The sequence below is a fragment of the Moschus berezovskii genome, chromosome 5 (genome assembly GCF_049115385.1).
Source record: "Moschus berezovskii isolate FMDL1 chromosome 5, NW_MosBer_1.0, whole genome shotgun sequence".
Taxonomy (NCBI): Eukaryota; Metazoa; Chordata; class Mammalia; order Artiodactyla; family Moschidae; genus Moschus; species Moschus berezovskii.
Genome location: NC_142464.1, coordinates 37,568,979 through 37,590,153, shown reverse-complemented (window position 1 = coordinate 37,590,153; position 21,175 = coordinate 37,568,979). Strand labels below are relative to the sequence as shown.

Below are 21,175 nucleotides of genomic sequence, written 5' to 3'. Positions count from 1 at the left end.
CCAATGTATTGTAATACATAAAGATGGTTGGCTTTAGCTCCATTCTAGAAGTAATTTACTTTAACTCTGAAGTTCCTCCTGTGAAGAATGGGGATAATGATTACTGCTGCTTTGGTTATTTGTCATGATTATAAGAGATAATTGCTCCGAATCAATTATCATTACTCTTAGTCCATGCTAAGCAAACTGACAGTAATAATACGAAAAAGTATAGAGTAAAAATAATGAATTTGTATATGAGAATCATTTTGTGCATGGATTTTTGTCCTCTTTTCCTTTTTGTCTTCTTCCTATGCTCAGTACTGATAACCTGTTATTAATATATGCCAGGCTGTGTTGATATAGAGACTCAAGTAGGCCATGATCACTGCCTTCTTTGAAATTGTAGCCTAGTTGAAGAACTTACCGTTTGGTTTTAGCAGAACAGATCCATTAACCTGCACTTAAAATATAAATACAAAATTAATACTCAGTGAGCCAGTTCAACCAGAATTTATTTAGTATCTTCACACAAAGATCCACATGTCCTTTGGGCATATTCATGGATAATAAGAGAGAAGGCAGATACTGTTGGACAAAGAGATCAGTTATTTGTTTCAGGAACTACTGAAAGTCATGTTTATTTTACTTTATCCTTTTTGGTGAGGGATAGCCTTAATTGAGGAGAAGGCAATGGCAACCCACTCCCCGTACTCTTGCCTGAAAAATCCCATGGGTAGAGGAGCCTGGTAGGCTGCAGTCCATGGGGTCGCAAAGAGTCAGACACGTGAAGAGTCAGAAAGTGAAGAGTGACTTCACTTTCACATTTCACTTTCATGCATTGGAGAAGGAAATGGCAACTCACTCCAGTGTTCTTGCCTGGAGAATCCCAGGGACGGGGGAGCCTAGTGGGCTGCTGTCTATGGGGTCGCACAGAGTCGGACACGACTGAAGTGACTTAGCAGTAGCAGCAGCAGCAGCAGCAGCCTTAATTTAAAGGTTAATCATGGGTTAATTAGCAAACAGGATTGATGTTTGTCTTTCCTCATTTGAATTTGTAAAGAACTGTTGAATAGTGTATGAGTTATTGGATCTTACAGCATTTGAGTTTCATGAACTAATTAGTAGATCGTGAATGGTTAAAAGCATGAATTATGAAGCTATAAATTCTGCTAATTTAGTATATTAAGGTACATAATGATAAAAATTGTATTAATAAGTTTGCAAAAATTCATTATTTCTTCCTTTTTCTGTTTTTTCCTCAGAGCATCTGCTACACCCAAGCTTGAGCCAGTTCCTGTTCAAAAGGTGTGTTTCTAATCCAGCATTACTGGGGTAACATTTGATTGTCCCTCTTGAACCACTCTAACTTCCATTCCTGTCTCTGACCATACTGACAATTTATAGTTCCCATACAGTTTTTCCTCACAGTTCTTTAAAGATGATGAGGGATAGAGAAAATCAACACATAGCAGAATTATCATGTAATTATTCCTTATTATTTAAACAATGTAATTATTCCTTATTATTTAAATAGTGTTTCCAGTGTCATATATTATCAGTAACTCATATCCAGATTTCTTACCTTCACTTTTAATTTGCCTCTTTATTCAAATAATCTAAACAGGTTAAATAAGTGGTTAAAAAATGAATGTCACAATAAGTCTTTAATGACAGTTTACTGGTAATATTAAATTACATTTTAAAATTATATTTTCAGAGTATTCTTGGATTAGGTTTTTGGCAAGTACCCTTTTTCTTATATATATATGTATCTTCAAATTGTCCCAAACCATTGTTCATTTACATCTGGTTTTGTGCTTTGGGGGGTTTTCTCCTTAATTTTACTTGTGCTTTTTCAATGAATTTGCTCATATTGATTCCCTGAGGCATTGAGTTACTTTATCCCCCTCAGCTTTATTGTTTCTGTAAGATTAGATTACTTTTCGTCCTTTAAATTAAACATAATAGAGCTACCATTATGTACTTTTTAAAGAATTTGATTGTTTTTCTTTGGGGATGATAAGGACTTATTCTTGAATATCATAGAAGATTAAGCTGGTTTTATTTTTAAATTCACACTTGTTTTGTGATGGGGGTTTGCAAACACAAATTCTGTTAATTTTAGGTAGAATTGATCTTTCTTAGTTTTTTTTTTTCTTTGATGTCTGTGAAGAAACATTTAAGATCTTTTTTCTCATGTTACTTTTGAATATTTATTTTGGAAAAAGGAAGAATTTTATTCCATCTTTAGCGATATCTCAAAACATTCCAGAGAGAGAAACAGGTGGTCTATAGAAAAGGGAAAGGATTGATTTTGTTTCGTTTTGTGTTTTATTTTTAAGGAGCAACTTCTTAATCAAAATAATTAGAATGTTCACATTTCTGAATTAGATGAAAATGAACATTCCTTCTTTTTTTTTAATTGAAGAATTAGAAATGTCCAGCTGCTTCTGCATGAATCAAATAATTGTGCTCTGGAGAGTAATTAAACATGTTTAAAAGATGGAATTGTAGTTGAGACTCTGGATATTTTAAAATAAATGTTTTGATTAGTGATGTTTACTGTGGGGTATTAAAAAAATTTTCCTTTGGAATATGTCTAAATTGGCACTTATGTTGGCCTTTAGGCTTTTTGATAACTTTCCTAATCTATTTCCTAAATATTTTGAACTCCTTTCATTTTTTGAAAAAAGTTTATCTACTCAGTATGTGCATTTGTGTTATGCATGTTGAGAGCAGTTAGCATGCGTGCTAATATTTTATCAGCTCATTATTTCTATCCGGAAACATGTAAAGTTTGGCCTTCTAACATAATTGTGTTTGTCTTTTTACAAACTAGCTGTGTGTTTTTTTCAGTGGATCTATTTTGCATGTCTTTGCCGTGTTTTGTGTATGTTTATTTTTATTTTACATAGGGAGAACCTAAAGAAGTAGTTAAACCTGTGCCCATTCCATCTCCTGCTGTGTCCAAAGTCACTTCCACAACCAACACGGCCTACAATAAGGCCCCGCGGCCCTTTGGTTCTGTGTCTTCACCAAAAGTCACATCCATCCCATCACCATCGTCTGCCTTCACCCCAGCCCACGCGACCACTTCATCACATGCTTCCCCTCCACCCGTGGCCGCAGTCACTTCTCCCCCATTCGCTGCATCTGGACCGCATGCTAATACCAATCTTAGTGCTGACCAGCGGTCATCTGCGGTGAGCGCTGGTAAACCTGCAGTTAATGTCCCACGGCAGCCCACAGTCACCAGCGTGTGTGCCGAGACTGCCCAGGAGCTAGCGGAGGGACAGAGAAGAGGATCCCAGGGTGACAGTAAACAGCAAAATGGGTAGGTGGCCAAGGGTGCTTTCTGCTCTTACCAAACTCTTCTTTCAGGCAATTTCCAGGCAGTACTTAATCTCCACCCACCCCCAAATCAGCTGTTCTCTGAAAGAAGGGAAATGAAGTTTCATTTGCTTCATTAACACGTAATGTAGCTTTATGTTATATACAACACAGCACCCTCTGCAAGGCAATTATAGGTTAATCCAAACCTAATTGTGCATCTTGACCTGTTATGAATCTTGTAACAGACTCTGTAACTCTTTTTCTCCAAGTCTGGAACAACGTGGAGCAGCTGGCCCTTATAATGCAAGGCAAATCTTGAATCTTTCTTTTTCAATTTTTCCATTCTTTTATGCGTCACCTAAAGTTGAAATAGAATGGTTGCAGTCGTGTCAGCTTATGTATCATGCTAAAGAGAGAGGAAATGAGAAGCTTGTAAGAAGCTTTTTTTTCTAGGAAGTAGTCTGAAGACAGAAAACAAATTTAGTTTTGACTCATGTCTATGTATGATGCATTCATTAGCTTAGGGTCAGCTAGCTAAGCCACATTCTTTTCAGATAAACTTACACTGAAATTTAGTCTTTAAAAGCAAACAGTGATGAGAGGACAGTAACTTTAACAGATGCTTAAGAACATCAGAAGCAAATTAGAGAATACTTTCATTGTAAACATTTTTCTAAAATGAATAGATTTAAAGCACTGGACACTAAATATATAATGTTTAATAAATTTCTGAGAATCCAGTTCTTATAATTTTCCTCTTTTTTTGTGGCATAGATTTGTTAAAAATTGAAGTCTGTTTTCAGTAGCCATCATTTATAGATGGTTATTTTATTTTGGGAATCCAGTGACTATCCTTTAAACCAAAATCATTTCTGTAAAGTCATTTTGATCACATTTATTGTGACAAAAGTGTCTTTTAAAAGGAAATAATCTGCATTCGTGATTGTTTTTAACCAATGTCAGTTCCCAGGAAAATGTAATTAAAATAATTGTGTAGTTAGGTCCTTTCTGAGATAATCCCTTCTGAATGTTAATTCATGTAATGAGGGGGCTGTGCTTTCATAGGACTGCTCCCATGGCAACTTGGGGGCTTTGAAAAAGAAGGTGGCAGGGCTCCAGGCTGCTACTGAGAGAAAGGAGCAAGTCTGGAAGGACAGCTCCTGGGCCCTATGTGTGGTTTTGTGGTTGTGGGTGACTTTTGAAAGTTTTGATGTATATACTGAGGAAAGCTGGTGCCTTTCAAAGAAAGTTATTTCTCTCGTATGAGGAAGATAAATAGTATGTAGTGTTGAGGTGCATTTGGTTGTCATTTTTCTGATTTGTCTATTTTAAGATAATAGATTTTAGAGTAATCAAAGTAAGTATCTTGAAAAGACAGATGTGTGTGTGCTCAATTGTGTCTGACTCTTTGCAACCCTGTAGACTGTAGCCCAGCAGGCTCCCCTGTCCATGGGATTTCCCAGGCAAGAATACTGGAGAGGGTTGCCATTTCCTTCTCTAGGGGATCTTCTCAACCTAGGGATCGAGCCTGTGTCTCCTGCATTACAGATGGATTCTTTACTGCTGACCCGTCTGGGAAGCCCCCTGAAAAGACAGATGCTGCCTATCAAATACTAGTCTCGTGGAAAACTAAAAGCAGAAGTTTATTTTGTTTGTTAAATTCCAGGTTCAGTAGGAAAAAAAATACTTCTTTTGAAGGAAGTGTTTAAGTTAAAATCTTTTCTCCTTCCTAACATTTCATAAAATTTTATAAGGAAGGCTTCTTAATAGAAAATTGTAGAGATAAAAGCAAAACTGGGGTTACAGAAAACTATTATATCGGAAACACGAAGCTGAAACTTTGTGTTTTATGGGTATAGCTTTGGTGATTCCTGAAATGACTTATTATTTTCAACTTTGTAGGCAGTGATATAGTTACAGGGACTTTATAGTGATTTCTTAGTTGACATATAGTTATTGAGTACACGTCTGGTGTCCTGCACTGTCCAAGATTCAGGACAAAAGGGACTATTATATATTTTGCATCATTAACAAGCAAGTTACTGCTTTGCATTTGTAAATTGATTATATTTAAAAGTTGCTTAATTTCAGGTGTTGACCCGGTGTGTTAGCACAATGAAAACTTGATTACTATGAAAACAAAATTGTGGTGTTTGTGAAATTCTGTAGACAAATTTCCACTACTCTTTCTGCTGTTTCTCTTACTATTTAGATCAGAGAAATCAAAAATAAATCTCACATTTTACTATTTACTAGTCAGTGATGTAATTTTGAAAAGCAGGTGTTTGTGGCATTAATGAATATGTTTCCTACATCAGGTGTCAAACTCTTTTCCTGAAATCACTGTCAGCCTTTTTACTAAGTGTGTGATTATTGAATTTTACATATTTTTATAGTGTTACAAATGATTGCAACGAATGTCTTACACAGTTGAGAGTTGTTACTTTTTATTACTCTTTATTGTAAAACCTAATTACCAGTAACCAAAAATTTAGGAGTTTACAAGGATGTAAAGTTAAATGGATAAATTGTTTTTATTCAAAGCAGGAGGACTATTAGTATTTATAGTGTCCCACTAAAATTTGTTTAGTTTTATAATAAACATAAGACACAACAAGTGCTTATGAATTATGCATCATTACTGAGAAATAGTTATCCTAATAGTATGAAATCTAACAACTATGTTGATATTTTTAGAATATTAATACTACTATGCTAGCATTCCTGTTCCTTCTTACAAATAATAATGGAATGAGGCACTTTTTAGAAGTTTTTAGTCCATCTTCTTCATATATGAATTTGTAGTCTTGGCTTACTATTTTCTTTACTACTCTCCCTGCTCTACTTAGAGTAAAATGGAGTTTTATATTCCAAACTGAAAGGGAATCTATTTTGCATCAAGTAGTTTAAGTGATTTACCTTTTTCCTTTCCATATGCTCTTGCATTATAATGTGCCACTGCTTTCAAGAGGTAAGTCTTTCATATATTCTTTATTAATTTTAATTTCATTGGACTGCAGTCTCTTCTAACAGTTCGTATGTGGTATTTTGATGAACCTGGCCTTGAAAGATAAAAAATATGATATGGTAGTAATATTTTAAATGCTTTTCTCTTTGCAGAAAACAAAAGTGACAAAGTTAGTATCCACATTACTGGAGAGGAAATATGGTGATTTATATATGAGTAAACAGCATGAATGCCCGATTTTTGCAAAATTAAGTTAAATTTTGCAAAAGAGCTGTACTTTAGAATAACCACATTTAGTCTTTTCAATAAGTTTTGTTTGCATTGCTATGTTGTGGTGAATTGCTTTATGGTGATAAATAGTGTTTAACTTTCGTCATGAAGTATATGTGGGGTTTGCTGTGTGACAGTTTAAAAGACGTTATGTTGCAGGTAATCTGTAGCAGTCAAGACTGTTAGATGAGAAAGACAGAAGAGAAAGCATAAATACATGTGCCACTAGTGAATTGTCTATATTATAAAACTGAGTTGACTTCCAAATTCATATCAAAACCCAGTATTTCCCAGGTAAAGTCTCTAAGAACCTTTTTGATTTTTCAGCCAGTGTTGCTGAAAGACATAGAACTCTTATGTATGCAATTGTGTGTCATTGACTAATAGAAGGTCTGTACACCTTTGCAATGAGTTAAGTGTCACAGGTACTTGGCATAGACATTGGAAATCACAACGTCAGAACTTTGTGTCTGTTGGTATTGATGATAAACTAGTGATTACTAGCTTTAAAGTTGATAAAAATCACATTAGACAAGAACTTAATTTTGTGTTATGATTATTCTCAGCATATGCTGAAATTTCCTTATCATCATACTCTAGAGTACAATTGAAAATATGGAATATCTTAGACACACTTGAGGGAATTAGCTATTAAATAATAATTATTATTATTATTAAATTAGAGCGACTTTATTCCAGTATGGTTATGATCTCACTAATTGAATAGGGCTTCCCTTGTTACTCAGCTGGTAAAGAATCCGCCCACAATGTGGGAGACCTGGGTTCGATCCCTAGGATGGGAAGATACCCTGGAGAAGGGAAAGGCTACCCACTCCAGTATTTTGGCATGGAGAATTCCATGGACTGTATAGTCCATGGGGTTGCAAAGAGTTGGACATGACTGAGCGACTTTCACTTCACTTCAAGGAACATGTTACAGTCATATAAGAATATTATACAGCAGTGCACTAGAGAAACCTCCCCAAGCCCTGATTTATTGATTGTCTACTTAAAGTTAAATTCTTGTTACAGAAAGGCTTTCACTAGTTATGAGATTCCAGTGTAATAATTTGACTTGTAAGGGGGGAAAATGGAACTTGAAAAAATAACCACATTTAGGTTAAATGTATATTTTTTAAAATTCAAGGATAATATTCATTGTTACTAAATGTTACTATGCATTGTGCTATATGTTTTTAACTGCAGTATATGATGGAATTCTCATTTAAACTTTGAACCTTGAGAAGTTACTTAATTGTCTAAGCATGCAGCTTGTAAGTGATAGAGCTAAGATTGGAGCCTAGGGATTTTTGAAGCCAAATTTTGGTGTGTCTTGCTCTGTCACCTGTTTGTGACCTGAACTTATTTCTGTTACTTTGAATTAGTATTTGTTTTTAATGGTTACAGTCTTGATAAATTGAATGCATTGAAACTACATGAATGAATAACGTGCATAAACTACAGTTGGGTTTAATGGTACTTTTTTTATATTGAGCAACTGGAGGATCTATTCTAACAACAAATTTGTATTTGTATAGTTATCAAAGTGCTTTCAAGAACATGTAAACATATGTCCCTGCAGGAAGTCTGAAAGATAGAAAAGTATCCATTGGATAGACATATCTCTATCCAAAGATAGAGAATGTAATGTTTCACTGTTGAGGGAAAAGAAGTTCCTGGGGGTTGCAGCTTGTCCAGGCATAGCGGGAGTGGGCAGCATAGTCAGGGTGAAAAGCCCATTGGCACAGATGCCACTGTGTTGTATGATGGGCTATTCCACTTGGGCACACTTTATAAAATTCATGAAAATACCTTTTTAGCATATTAAAATTGACATATTTAGACTTTAACCAATCAACCCTCTTCTGCTTACCCCTCACCACATCATAGAATATCTCCACCACAACTTCATTTTGCAATATAACTTCTTTCTCAAACTTTGCAATGTTCAAATATATTTTTAAGATTTTATTCTGGTCAGAGGAGGTTATTTTGTAGAACTGTTTCTCTACTATTTGAAGTGTCAAGGAAGAGGAGAGAGTACTTTTCATTGAATAATAAGGCTTGGAGAAGAGTAAATACCCATAAATTACTGAGATTAACTTAATCCCGTGTCTCACCCCCACTCAGCAAAACTCAGTCCTATATTGAGTTTATGACACTGACTTTGATGTGGAAATACAGCTTAGCTTCACTGTACAGTCTTAGCATTCAAAACGGTAGGCACTTTTTCTTACCACATTTGCAATGAATTTTTACTTACTCTGACTAAACTTTATTGTAGTAGAATTGATTCAACAATGTGTTGAGAAACTATATAGAGTTAATACTTACCTTCTTTACATGTAATGGAATGTGAATATATTTGTTTTTAATGATTCGATACTTAATAGGCTATGTGAATGAATTTTATTGTCCCTCTTTAGATGTTATTAATCTAGTTCTTTGACCATATATCAGACATGCCTTTCTGGGCAGTAATTATGCTGCTGCTAATATAGTACTCTGGAGTTCCTACAAATCAGTTCTAAACTTCCTGGGATTTGCTTGTGCATGAGGGCAGTGGTAATAATAGACAGGGGAGAGTATGAAAGTTGAGTAATAGCCCATTATTAATGACCCACTGCTTCATATGTCTTTCATCACAATCACTACATTTTAAAAAATAAGAGGAAATTTTCAAAAGTGTATCATTCCTTTGTAATGTATGGTTCAGAATAATTCATCTGAGAAGACTATACTTGTTAATATATACTTGTTATATTATGTGAGAATGAAAGGTTTTCTCTTAGTCTGCTCTAATTTTAAAAGTGATTTTAAAACGATCTGTTTCTACATCTGACATCTAATTTATATTTTAATCTCTGACTTTTGTTAGCCACATTGTAGGATAAAATAAATTTTATAGAAACCTAGAAAAAAATATTTGAGGCTTCCTGGGAGCTCAGTGGTAAAGATTCTGCCTGCAGTGCAGGAGACGCAGGTTTGATCCCTGGGTCAGGAAAATCCCTTGGGGAAAGAAATGGTAACCCACTCCAGTATTCTTGCCTGGGAAATCCCAGGGACAGAGGAGCCTAGCGGGCTACAGTCCATGGGGCTGCCAAAGAGTCAGACACGACTTAGCAACTAAACAACAACAGCAAAGAAAATATTTTAAATATTAGATCTTTCTCTCTTGGTATTATTAACGAGGCTTGATCTAGCATTCAGTCAGTTCAGTTCAGTTCAGTCGCTCAGTCGTGTCCGACTTTTTGCGACCCCATGAATCACAGCACGCCAGGCCTCCCTGTCCATCACCAACTCCTGGAGTTCACTCAAACTCATGTCCATCAAGTCGGCGATGCCATCCTGCCATCTCATTCTCTGTCGTCCCCTTCTCCTCCCATCCCCAATCCCTCTCAGCATCAGTCTTTTCCAGTGAGTCCACTCGTCGCATGAGGTGACCAAAGTATTGGAGTTTCAGCTTTAGCCTCAGTCCTTCCAATGAACACCCAGGATTGATCTCCTTTAGAATGGACTGGCATTAATACACAAATTATTTTTCAGTGTTTTTGGAAACAAGCAGCATAGATAAAACTGTTATCCAAATAGTAACAATGTAATAGAATTTCAACTAACACTTGTTCATTTTTGTTTGTCTGCCTTTTACATAATTATTTTGAAGCATGATGTTTGGTGTAGCATCTTAATTTTCATGTAAATTCAGTGTTTTGAATTTTGTTATTTCATTTTCTTCTTTTTCTGGCCTCATCTATGTTTTCCATCATCCTGGGAACTTCAATGTCCTTTCCCCTCTATCACATCTTCTTGTGTGTGTATTTTTCCTCCTTCAGTAACCCTGGCACCGTGTAAGTACCTAATCAGTGGTTTCTTTCTAATTTTCATCATTGTCTCTCTGTAACTTTTCATCTGGCTTTCAACTTAACACCATCAGCAAATTTTATTAGTGTCTTCTCATTGCTTAGCATTTTCAGGTGTGCTGAGGAAACTAGGAAACTTGTTTTTCACATTAGAGAACTTCATATGAATTAGTGGGTGTGTTTAGAAAACCCACACTTCTGCAGTGGGAAGACTTGTCTAAATTTTCAGGAAGGTGGATAGGTATTATAGACAGCAAATATTGGAGTCAGAGATGTAGGTGGGGCCTCCCTTGTTTAATATTTTTTTTTAATTTGAATAAACTTGCTACTTTTAATGTCTATTTTGAAATAAATTATTTGCTCTTGATAGTTGTTTATGTTCTATCCAAAATGAATTTTAAAAATAAAATTATTCATATTATTCCCTTACTTAGTCATCATTATAAGAGTCTAGAGTGTCAAAGCCAGTAAATGTTTAGAAACTTTCTATCACTTGACATAGAACTTAAGCTGTGGTGAATGTCACAGTCTAAGATGTGCTATACTTTTTCAAGTGTGTCGTAGCTAAAAAATATTCTTAAGTGGTGTCATTTTATTCATCTTAGTGTCCTAGTTAGACATTTTTTTCTTTTGTATTTTTATAATCCAAACCTTTTATCGAGGATAAAATACCTGCAACTGGCACCATTTAAGAGTTAACAACACTTACTGATTATAGAGAAATTTAAAACTATAAGTTTAGTAGCTTAAAAATAAAGTTTTTCAAATAATTGCATAAGATAAAGTGTTGTCTGTTTAGGAATCTATCAAAGACAGTGTATTTATGAAATAATGTTATTTTCTAATTTAGGAAATTATAAAAGAACTGGGAGATTTTATTCACTATTAGTAAAAGGTGTTTAAGGTATTTCACTTCCAGGTTATTGAAATTTTATCATAAATAACTTGAATTACTATTAAATATAATCATTAAATATGAATAGTATTAAAATGTTATTATTAGTATATATAAATACAATTCTGTAATATATATATATAGATGATTTATATACATCTATAAATACATGTATTCCAAAGCCCACCAGGCTCCTCTGTCCATGGAATTCTCCAGGCAAGAATGTTGGAATGGGTAACCATTCCCTTCCCAAAACTGTCTGAGCCACCAGGGAAGCCCTAGATGATTTATACTCTTAGAATATGCATTGCAGATAATTTTTCTAGTAATCATAAAAGAACACCATTATGTGATTACTTTTTGTTACCTACTCCGGGAAGCATTTTACCTACTTTACCTATCTTATTGTTTTTCAATACAACCCTTTAGGGTAGATAAAATCCCCGTTTCTTAGAAGGGAAATATTGAAACTTGGAGAAGTTAAATGACTTGCCTAAAATGTATACTGAGTAGAAGATGTATGGTTAGAAGTATTGTCTGACTGCACAGCTGGTGTTAACGTTAATTCTCTCATGTCTCTGGGGTAGAAATGTGTACTGTGACAAGTTTTGATTTTATCCCTGTTAAAATGGCAGCAGTCGTGTGGCATTCTGATAGCAGTGTGATTTTCTAGCATTGAGTTAATCTAACAGGTGTTTCCATGCATATCTGACACTCTGAGGGCACTTTCTCTGCTTGGATCTTGTGCTGGGTGTCTGCTAGTCCATACTCAGGTTCCTATTTCTCTTCTGAATTGAAACTAGAAATTCATTAGTATTTATCCAGTTTTGCCTGGAGATGTTGAGAAGGGGGAGTATTTATAAAGTTACCTAGATCTTTAAGTGTTAAAATAATGTACATTGTAAATTCCTTAATATTTATGCTTTCTTAATAGAAAAATGAATATTCTTAGCAAACTCAAGGTTCTTGAACTCTGTAGTTTGCAAATCCCTTTCATATATATTATTTCATTTAACCCTGAAGACAGTGCTACTTTGTGCATGATATTTTTATTTTATAAATGAAAAAATTGACTCAGTGAGATTGACTTGTCCACAATTATATATTTGAAAAGTCACAGAGCCACGATTTGTATCTTGGTCTTTTGATAAATATTTCATTTGTTTCCATTTCATTTGTGTAACACTACATCTCTTCACATTGGTGATCTTTCACCTAACTTTGTTTAGGGTGAGGGATATCTGTACACATAAATGAGAATACTATGGAAAATAACAGTTCTGACCCTTTTCAAAATTGTGTTTGGAATTGCTGATTTGGCCTGTACTAAATTATTCCTGGCTCTTGGGCCTAGTGATGAAATGATCATTTAATTTTGTGAAATCCAACACATTTTACTAGCATAGGGGTATTTAACCATGCTTGGGAATATAATTCATATCTGTTTTGTTAGCCAGAAGATGAATAATACAAGTAATTTTGAATTGTTTGATTTTAATTACTGTGGACTTTGCAATTTCTTATTATTTTCCTTCTTTTCTTATTCTTTTCTTTTCCTTTTCTTCATGTTGGAAATCTCTCTTCTGCTGCCTTCTTCTGTCAATTAAAAGGAAAATCCCACCCAGACGGTAACCTTTCTGTTGAATAGACATTTATACTATAATTTTTTGTTATCATATAAGTACCTTTTTTAAAAACTTAAAAAGCCTAGTATACTTTTTAAAAAGATGCTTTTTTTAAAAAAAGAAAAAATGTTAGTATACCTGAAAGTCAGACATGACTGAGCACACACACATGTGTCACACATTCTTGAAAAAAGCAAAATATACAAAAGGAACATTAGGACTTAAATGTATAACTTGTAAATAATATGGGAGAGGATATTTTAGCCTTAATGTAATTAAAAATATTTTAATCTTTTTTTTTTTTTCCTTCTTAACCCTAGCCCACCAAGAAAACACATTATGGATCGTAATACCGAGTTTTATCACATACCTACTCACAGCGATGCCAGCAAGAAGAGGCTGATTGAGGATACTGAAGACTGGCGTCCGAGGACTGGAACGACTCAATCTCGTTCTTTCCGAATCCTTGCCCAGATCACTGGGACTGAACATCGTAAGTAAATAGCTAGGGATTCTAATGGATGAATATTTTTTTGCCACAGAGTGTAGTGTTTAGACTGCTGGACAGTTACTGGGAAATAGTAATATTCTTGAAAGTTTGCTTTTAAATTATGCCTAGTGGTCCTGTAAATAAGCAACCAGCCCAGAAGAGCTATGTTTAAAAAGTATAGAAATATTAATAGTTGTGGTACTGACTGCAGTACAGTCAATGGTTGTACAGTGGTGAGGGATTTTTTTAGTGGCTCTGGTAACGTAACCGTTTGGTAATTGATAAAGGTAATTGCTTAAAAGTTAAAAAAGCTAACTGACATTGGACATCGCTTATTTTATTTCAGTGAAAGAGTCTGAAGCCGATAATACAAAGAAGGCAAAGTAAGTGGCCCGTTTTCTTGTAAATTGAATGCTTTCCTTTTATGAATGGTCTGTTTTTGTTTTTCACCTTTTCAAGGGAATAGTGTGGCATTTTGTCTTTACAATTAGGGGCTTAACTTGGGTGCCTTTTGTGGCACTTAAATACGTGAGTTAGAGGTTTTTAATTTAGTTGATAATGTCTGAATTTTTTGTCTGTGGCTTATTTTCTTCAGTATTGAAGTAAGTGGGCAGAAGGGTATATTTGGGGTTGCTTTGCTAACACTGCAGATCTCTGTGAATGAGTTCATGTGTCTTGCAGTTGCTTCATTTGGGGAATAAAGATTGAAGTGTCCAAGAGGGCTCTATAGATTAATTTCCGTATTTCTAAAAATGCTCTACCCTTAAAATCTTTGCTATTAAATCAAACAGCTCTGTGAGATTAAGCTTTTAGAAGGCATGTTTTCTGCATGGTGATCTAAATGTAGGAACTTTTCTTTCTCTTTCTTACAACTCTTCTATCAATCTCTTTTTCTTTTTTCTTTTCTTTTTATTTCCACAGGGAAAAGATACCCCTTCACGTCTTTAGTCCCAAATACACAAAATTACGTGACTGGCACCATGAAGTTTCAGCACGTGCTCTTAACGTACAGTGATTTCTGAGGCTTGCCCCCCCCACCCCAGCAGGCAGCACATACCTTTTCATTCACTTGTTCTTTTTCTCCAACTTCTTAGCCAAATCTGTATTAAATTTGCCTTATGAAAGAAAAAATAGAACCTTTCTATACTTTTCTAACCATTTCCTGCTGTTTCGAAAATGAGGAGGATGAACATGTTTTGTGCTATTTGGTAGCCCACAAATGTTAAACCAAGAGAGAACAGTAAGGAGCTAGATTGATTCAATGGATTTACATGTGTTTTTACTGTTTTTATGGGAGTAACCTTGGAAAAAGAATTCTTTTTGTAAGTGAAGTTGGGTTGGTTGGTTGAAGCAGAAGTGGATGAGCAAATAATGTCCTTGTGCAATTGGGAAAAATACTTTCTTTATGTTATTACATTTCCCAAGGTTACTTTTAAGTTCATTATTATGTAATGTTCAAAGTGGGTTGTAAACGCTTCTAAGTAAGCAAATACACAGAGGCAAGATAAAATAGAAATGACTTTATTAGAACAGAGTTTGTTATAATTTGGGTATGTTTTAAAGGAAGAGCTATTGAGGATGGCTGTCTGAAGAGCAGGAGGCCCAGATTTGGCTCCTAAAAAAAGGAAAGAAGAGAATTCTGCCCCTATTTGCAGTGGGGAAATAAAGTGCTCTTTTGGTTTGGTTAGTTTAAAAATCCTATTTTCTACCAAAGGAAGTATCTCTAGGCTGGTGGATACGTTTAGGGTGTAAACAACTTCTAGGTATTAACTAGTAACATGTAGACAAGATAGCTTTGCTTTATTTCTAAAAAAGGGTAAACGAACATAAAATAAATTGCAATATGAATGATTCTTTATGTGACATCAGAGAAATAGTTTACTTAGTGATATATAAATAATTGTGTGTTGTTGCTTTCTAGGAATCTCTGTTTTGGGAGATACATGCAAGCTAAATATCTGACCAGAAATGCTTTCTATCTTGTAATATAATGTATTATATATTAGATTAAATTCAATAATGAATGCGTTTTGAAGTTTGGAAAAGTATTGTAATAAAGTTGCCTTTAACTTAGCTTTGTAGTTGTTTTCTGTTTCCTTGAAGTTAGTAACAAACTATCTAAGACTTTATAGTACCACTTGGGTAAAATAAATATTTCTCTTGATACTTAATTTGGAATATATTTTTTTTAATTTTGTGAGATTGCTAAAATGTGAGCATAGAATATGAAAGATACATATTTTTTCTGTGCATTGTTACATTATTTTATGTAACATCTTCTGTGAGAAACACATAAGAATAGGTTGGGGCACAACATAGAATTAGGCTTTGTGGAAAATTATTACTGAAGCATCTTTGTCTTCAATTAAGGTTCCATTTTTACTTTTCCAGGTTTTCTTGATTTTAATGTCAGTGTAGGATAGGGAAACTGCCTCATAATTTGGAGAAACTAACATTAATTTCAGTTAGTGATTACTGTTTAAAATTTGGCATGCCAAATGTGCTTTTAAAAATAATTCTAGGATTTATCTGTGTTCATTTGTACTACAGTCCTTTTCTTTCTTTTAATTGTATCAGTTCTTCAGATACTGCTTTTGATTTTATGTTTCTGACATCAGTCCCAGTTGCTACTGTGTCCCTGGCCTTTATAAGAAAACCTATTTTCTTAGACCAGGTTTTCATATACCCTATAATTCTTCACTAATCTCAGGAGACAACACTTGATAAAAAATCAAGTTCTTGTGAAAATAAATGTTCTTGGCTAGAGTAAACATGGTATCTTACAAGAATCAGATTTCTAGAATAAACTTCAGAGTTGAGAGAAAGAGCTACTAGAAAGAGAGTTTTAGGTAAATAAAATAATTTTTCCTTAATAAAAAAAAAGAGAACATATGTATGTAAAACCATATAACTTGAAAAGGTAGAGTTTGAAGGTGCCGTTGAAAAGTAGAGTTTTAATACCGTACCTAATTAAAAATAAAATACTTAATGTCTCATTGAAACCATAGATTTAGATAAATGCAATTTATCTAATTTTAAACAATTTTAATATGCAATTAAAAGAGTCATTTCTGGGATGCCAAATGGCTCATCCAGCTGTCTAGTAACGTATAAGCAAACATAAACAAAGGTAACTTGTCCGTATGCATTTGTTTTCTACCATGTGGTCTTCAGAGCTTTTGATTGATCTTTGAAGTTATTGCACAGGCAGAAAAAGGTAACATATTGCCTTGTAAAGATTCTGCATTTATCTAATACATAGAATCTTTATGTGTTTATTCATTTCCCACCTCCATTCATACTGTGGACTTCATTGACCTCTAGAGCTTTTCCTTCTGTGAAGAGACTCAGAAGCCCCAAATAAATGAGTTGTTATTATTATCATTACTATTAACTCTTCTTTAAATCACTCTTTACATTCATAATTTTTAGGATAATATGCAAATAATAGAGCTGCCAACTCAGACCATGAAATCATAAAGGTGATACATAAAGATGATAATATCTTAACCTGCCCATCACAGAAAGGGGGTAGCGGTTTCTTCTCCCTCAAGTAGTGTATGGGCATAGCCTTTTCTCAACACCCTGGCCCTAGTCAGATATCATCACTTTTTACATAATTAGATAATTTTTATGCTCTTATGTTTTACTTTCCTTCCTCTTGTTTCTGTTCAGTGAGCTTGTATTTCCCTTTGTAACTCCTTGCCATCACTCACTTTATAAGGTATGCCTTCACCGTAGCTAAGGCCCTGATAATTAGAAAGTTGTGTGATACAGTACCTTCAGCCTCTGTTTATAATTCCAGATCCTTCTGACCCTCAAGCTCTGGAATAGAGTATGCGGATAGATGTTCAGCCAGGATGGCAAAGGACATTCAGTTTGACCCTGTCAGAGGTTGAATTCCTGTGCTCAGTTAATCTCCTAGGACATCTTATATTCCAAGCTTAAAAGCTAGCCAAAAATTATAAAAACGTCTTGCAAAAATATTGTTGTAAGTCTAGTGACCTAATTTATAGCTTGTTTTTGTTTGCCTCTCTTCAACAGACTTTCTTTGTCAACAGACTTGTTTTTCATGTAAAATTGGAAATGTTACTCTTAAGAATTTTCACCATTTTTTTTCTTAAAATATTTTAACAGCCAGAAGATACAATGACTTCCACATAGTCAATCTTTTTTTTGTTGTTGTTACCTTGAAAAACAGTTATTTGTGGAAACAGAAACCTACTCATTTTGTACATTCTTATGCCCTTTAGGAAAACTCAGATAAAAACAGTCCTAGAGAGCTTGTTTAATAAAAGTTGTGATGTTAAGAGAGTTTTCTTTTATTCATGTTTTTGTTTTTCAGGAATGTAGGATGAATTAATTTCCCCAAATAATTTTGCAATTGTTGTAGTTGCCAGTGTATATTTAAAATATTATAAATTGTAAATGTTTATTTGTTACCTACTTTAATTCTTTCACATGAGTAGTTACTGAATACTTGAATTCCGGAAACTGCTGTGTGCTAGGGATTCAGGAGTAAATAGCAGATAAATACGTAAACAAGATCATCTGTAATAATTTATTTACCAATAAGTTAATATAAAGGAAATATGGTTTAGGCAGGGTGGGATCACTTAAATTGTATGGATGAACAGGGGAGCCTGGCAAAGAGTTGGACATGACTTGAGCGCCTTATCACACATGTACACATTGAGGAGATGACCTTAATGGCATTGCCTGAGGGAGAAAAAGGGGTCAACCAGGTGATTTTATGAGTTGGGATGAGGGCTCAAGACACAGGAAACAAGTGTGAGAACCCCAAAGTGTAAGGAAGCATAGCAAGTATACAAAACAGAAAGAACAGTGTGGCCAGAATGTGATATGTGAGGCGGGAAGCATGATGCAAAACATAACTCTTAATCAATATAGACAAGTAAATTATGTTCCCAGTACTGTCCGCAGCATTTTAAATGGGAAGTTTAAAGGTGATTATCATATCCAATCACTTTCAAGTAAAATTAGAGAATGAAGAATCAGGGAGGTAATCAACTTTCTAAATAAAGCTTACTCCACAAAGTTAGTCCCAGCCCTGATCGATGTAATTCTTTTCCCATTGAGATCTATTGAAGATGAAAAAAGGGAGACATTAATGTATATTGTAACGTATTTGTAGGGAACAGAATGCCCCAGAACACACATAAAGTCACTTAAAAACGTAACGTTTATGTATAGAAATGTGGCATATAATGCTCTGTTCATAATTTAGTGATGAGTTTGACAATTTAGTCCTCTGTAAAAAACTGTCTTGGTTTTCACATATCACCGCAGCTACCGACATCCCTTGTTCCAAGCCTTCCTGGAGCGGCCCACCTGCAGTGAAGTGATCAGCGGGAGGGTGGGGAGGAAGCCTGGCCGTGGCAGCACAGTAGGGCTGAACTGGAGGGGACATGCGAGCTCTGTTACATCTCAGGTTGGACCTCACTTGTATCTGTTCTCTTCAGCGTGGTTCTGGTCTTCACCTTCTCATCGTTCATTCTGGGACACGTCTCGTTGCTTCTCCTTACATCACAGACCAGATTACAAACACCATTTAGGGAAATCATTAGTGAAAGATCAGTTTAGGGCAGCCTGAAACGTGTGGAATTCAAAAGAAAGATTTGTTTACTTTTCTTTGCCTTGAGGGAAGGATGTCTGTTTGTCAATTGCATCAGAAATACCTTGGGAGTAATAAGTAGGTAAAGGTATTTCTATTATAAATAACTTTTATTTCCTACCTTGGTGTTTGTAGTGTTTTATTTTTTATCCTTGAAATAAAGTAGGTTTACTGGCAAAAAAAAAAAAAGAAGAAAGTAATCAGACATAATCAAGGCTATATAGGAATAAGTTAACGAAATAAGCTCCAAAACAAAAACAGATTAACTCTGAATAAATGTGAGAAGATCTTGTAACTAATAAACAGTACTTAATAAATTTTTTATATTATAATTTTCCATATGGAACATTTTAGAATCAAATATATTAGCCACATAGTACATTTTATTTGAACACCTCTGCTGTTTCCTTTATGTCTTTAAAGTGTGAAAATGAAAGTTGCTCCGTCATGTCCGACTCCTTGCGACCCCATGGATTATATATTCCATGCAGTTCTCTAGGCCAGAATACTGGAGTGGATAGCCTTCCCTTCTCCAGGGGATCTTCCCAACCCAAGGATCGAATCCAGGTCTCCTGCATTACAGGCACATTCTTTACCAACTGAGCCACAAGGGACATCTTTTAAAAATTTACCTCTAATTAAGAGTGGCCTTTGGAAATGTATGGGATAAACAGATATCTCACAAGGACAGGAGGGTGCTACTGGGGCCAAGGGAAGAAGTGTCTTCTAGTGCTCTGAATAATTCCACAGAACCAACCATCACCTTCCCAAAAGACCAGTGGAATGCCACTGAGAATGGTGGGGCCGAGTACAAATGCTTCTCTTCAAGATCTTCTTCTTCTACCTGCTGCTCGAGTCACAGGTTCTAACCCACAGTGCCCCACCCCCACCCCCACTTCCTTTTCTAATTTGTGTTACGGATATCTGTCTACATATCCTGCATCTCCAACTAGAATTTGAGCTCCTTGAATACAAAAGTCTTAGTGAAACATAAATTGAAGGGAAAAGGCATTCTAATAGGCATGCTGTTTCTTCCTAGACATTTATACATAGATGTATACGTAAAGATAAATATTTAAGTATATAAATATAGTTGCTCTCTGAACAGTGTAGGGGGTTGGGGTGCCAACCTCCTGTACAGTCAAAAATACACATATAACTTTACAGTCAGCCCTCCTTTTCTGTGGTTCTGCATTCTTGGATTCAGCCAAGATGGATTGGGTAGTACTACAGTATGTATTTAGTAAAAAAAAAAAATCCACTAAGTGGACCAGTGCAATTCAGATTCATGTGTTCAAGGGTAAACTGTATCAGTTCAGTTCAGTCGCTCAGTTGTGTCCGACTCTTTGCAGCCCCATGAATGACAGCATGCCAGGCCTCCCTGTCCATCACCAGCTCCCGGAGTTCACTCAAACTCATGTCCATCGAGTCGGTGATGCCATCCAGCCATCTCATTCTCTGTCATCCCGGTCTCCTCCCACCCCCAATCCCTCCCAGCATCAGACTCTTCTCCAGTGAGTCAACTCGTCTCATGAGATGGCCAAAGTATTGGAGTTTCAGCTTTAGCATCAGTCCTTCCAGTGAACACCCAGGATTGATCTCCTTTAGAATGGACTGGTTGGTTGGATCTTATTCTATTTGCAAGTGGGTGTTTACAATGTAAACTTCATCTCTAGTGAACTACTTCTTAGTCAGCTGAGGCTGCCATAACAAGATATCCAGACTTGATGACTTAAACAACAGAAATTAATTTTCTCACAGTTTTAAAAGCTAGAAGTCCAAGACCCAGGTGCTAGCAGGGTAGGTTTCTAGTGAGGCATGGCATGTCTGGATGAAAGCTGACCAGCTTGTCTCTGTGTCCTCACATGGCCTCTCCTCTGTGGACTAGCAGAAAGTGCGAGCCATGGGTGCCTGTCTCTTGTGTTAAAGGACACCAGTCGTCTTGGATTAGAATCTCAACCATTATGACCTCATTTAACCTTAATTACCTCCTTATAAACCCTGTCTCAAAAATACTGTTGCATTAGATGTTAGGGCTTCAACATGAATTAAGAGGAAGGACACAATTCCGTCCATAGTACACACCAGCTGCCTTTCTCTACTAATATTCATTTTGA

The 21,175-nt window shown here is 35.4% G+C and overlaps 1 protein-coding gene across 6 annotated transcripts in view; it reads left to right on the top strand.

Moving 5' to 3' along the window:
- PDLIM5 (PDZ and LIM domain 5) overlaps positions 1-21,175 on the top strand; it is a 251,372-nt gene that overhangs the window by 138,219 nt on the left and 91,978 nt on the right. For 2 of the 6 annotated variants that reach the window (XM_055434166.2, XM_055434167.2), the window contains exons 4-7: positions 1,245-1,287; positions 2,898-3,316; positions 13,254-13,426; positions 13,770-13,806. In XM_055434166.2, the coding sequence (XP_055290141.1) occupies positions 1,245-1,287; positions 2,898-3,316; positions 13,254-13,426; positions 13,770-13,806 (672 nt within the window). Of the gene's footprint in view, positions 1-1,244; positions 1,288-2,897; positions 3,317-6,435; positions 6,453-10,386; positions 10,402-12,918; positions 12,937-13,253; positions 13,427-13,769; positions 13,807-14,344; positions 15,497-21,175 lie in introns of those variants that run through there. The other 4 variants (XM_088836226.1, XM_088836227.1, XM_088836225.1 and 1 more) reach the window with 4 other exon arrangements.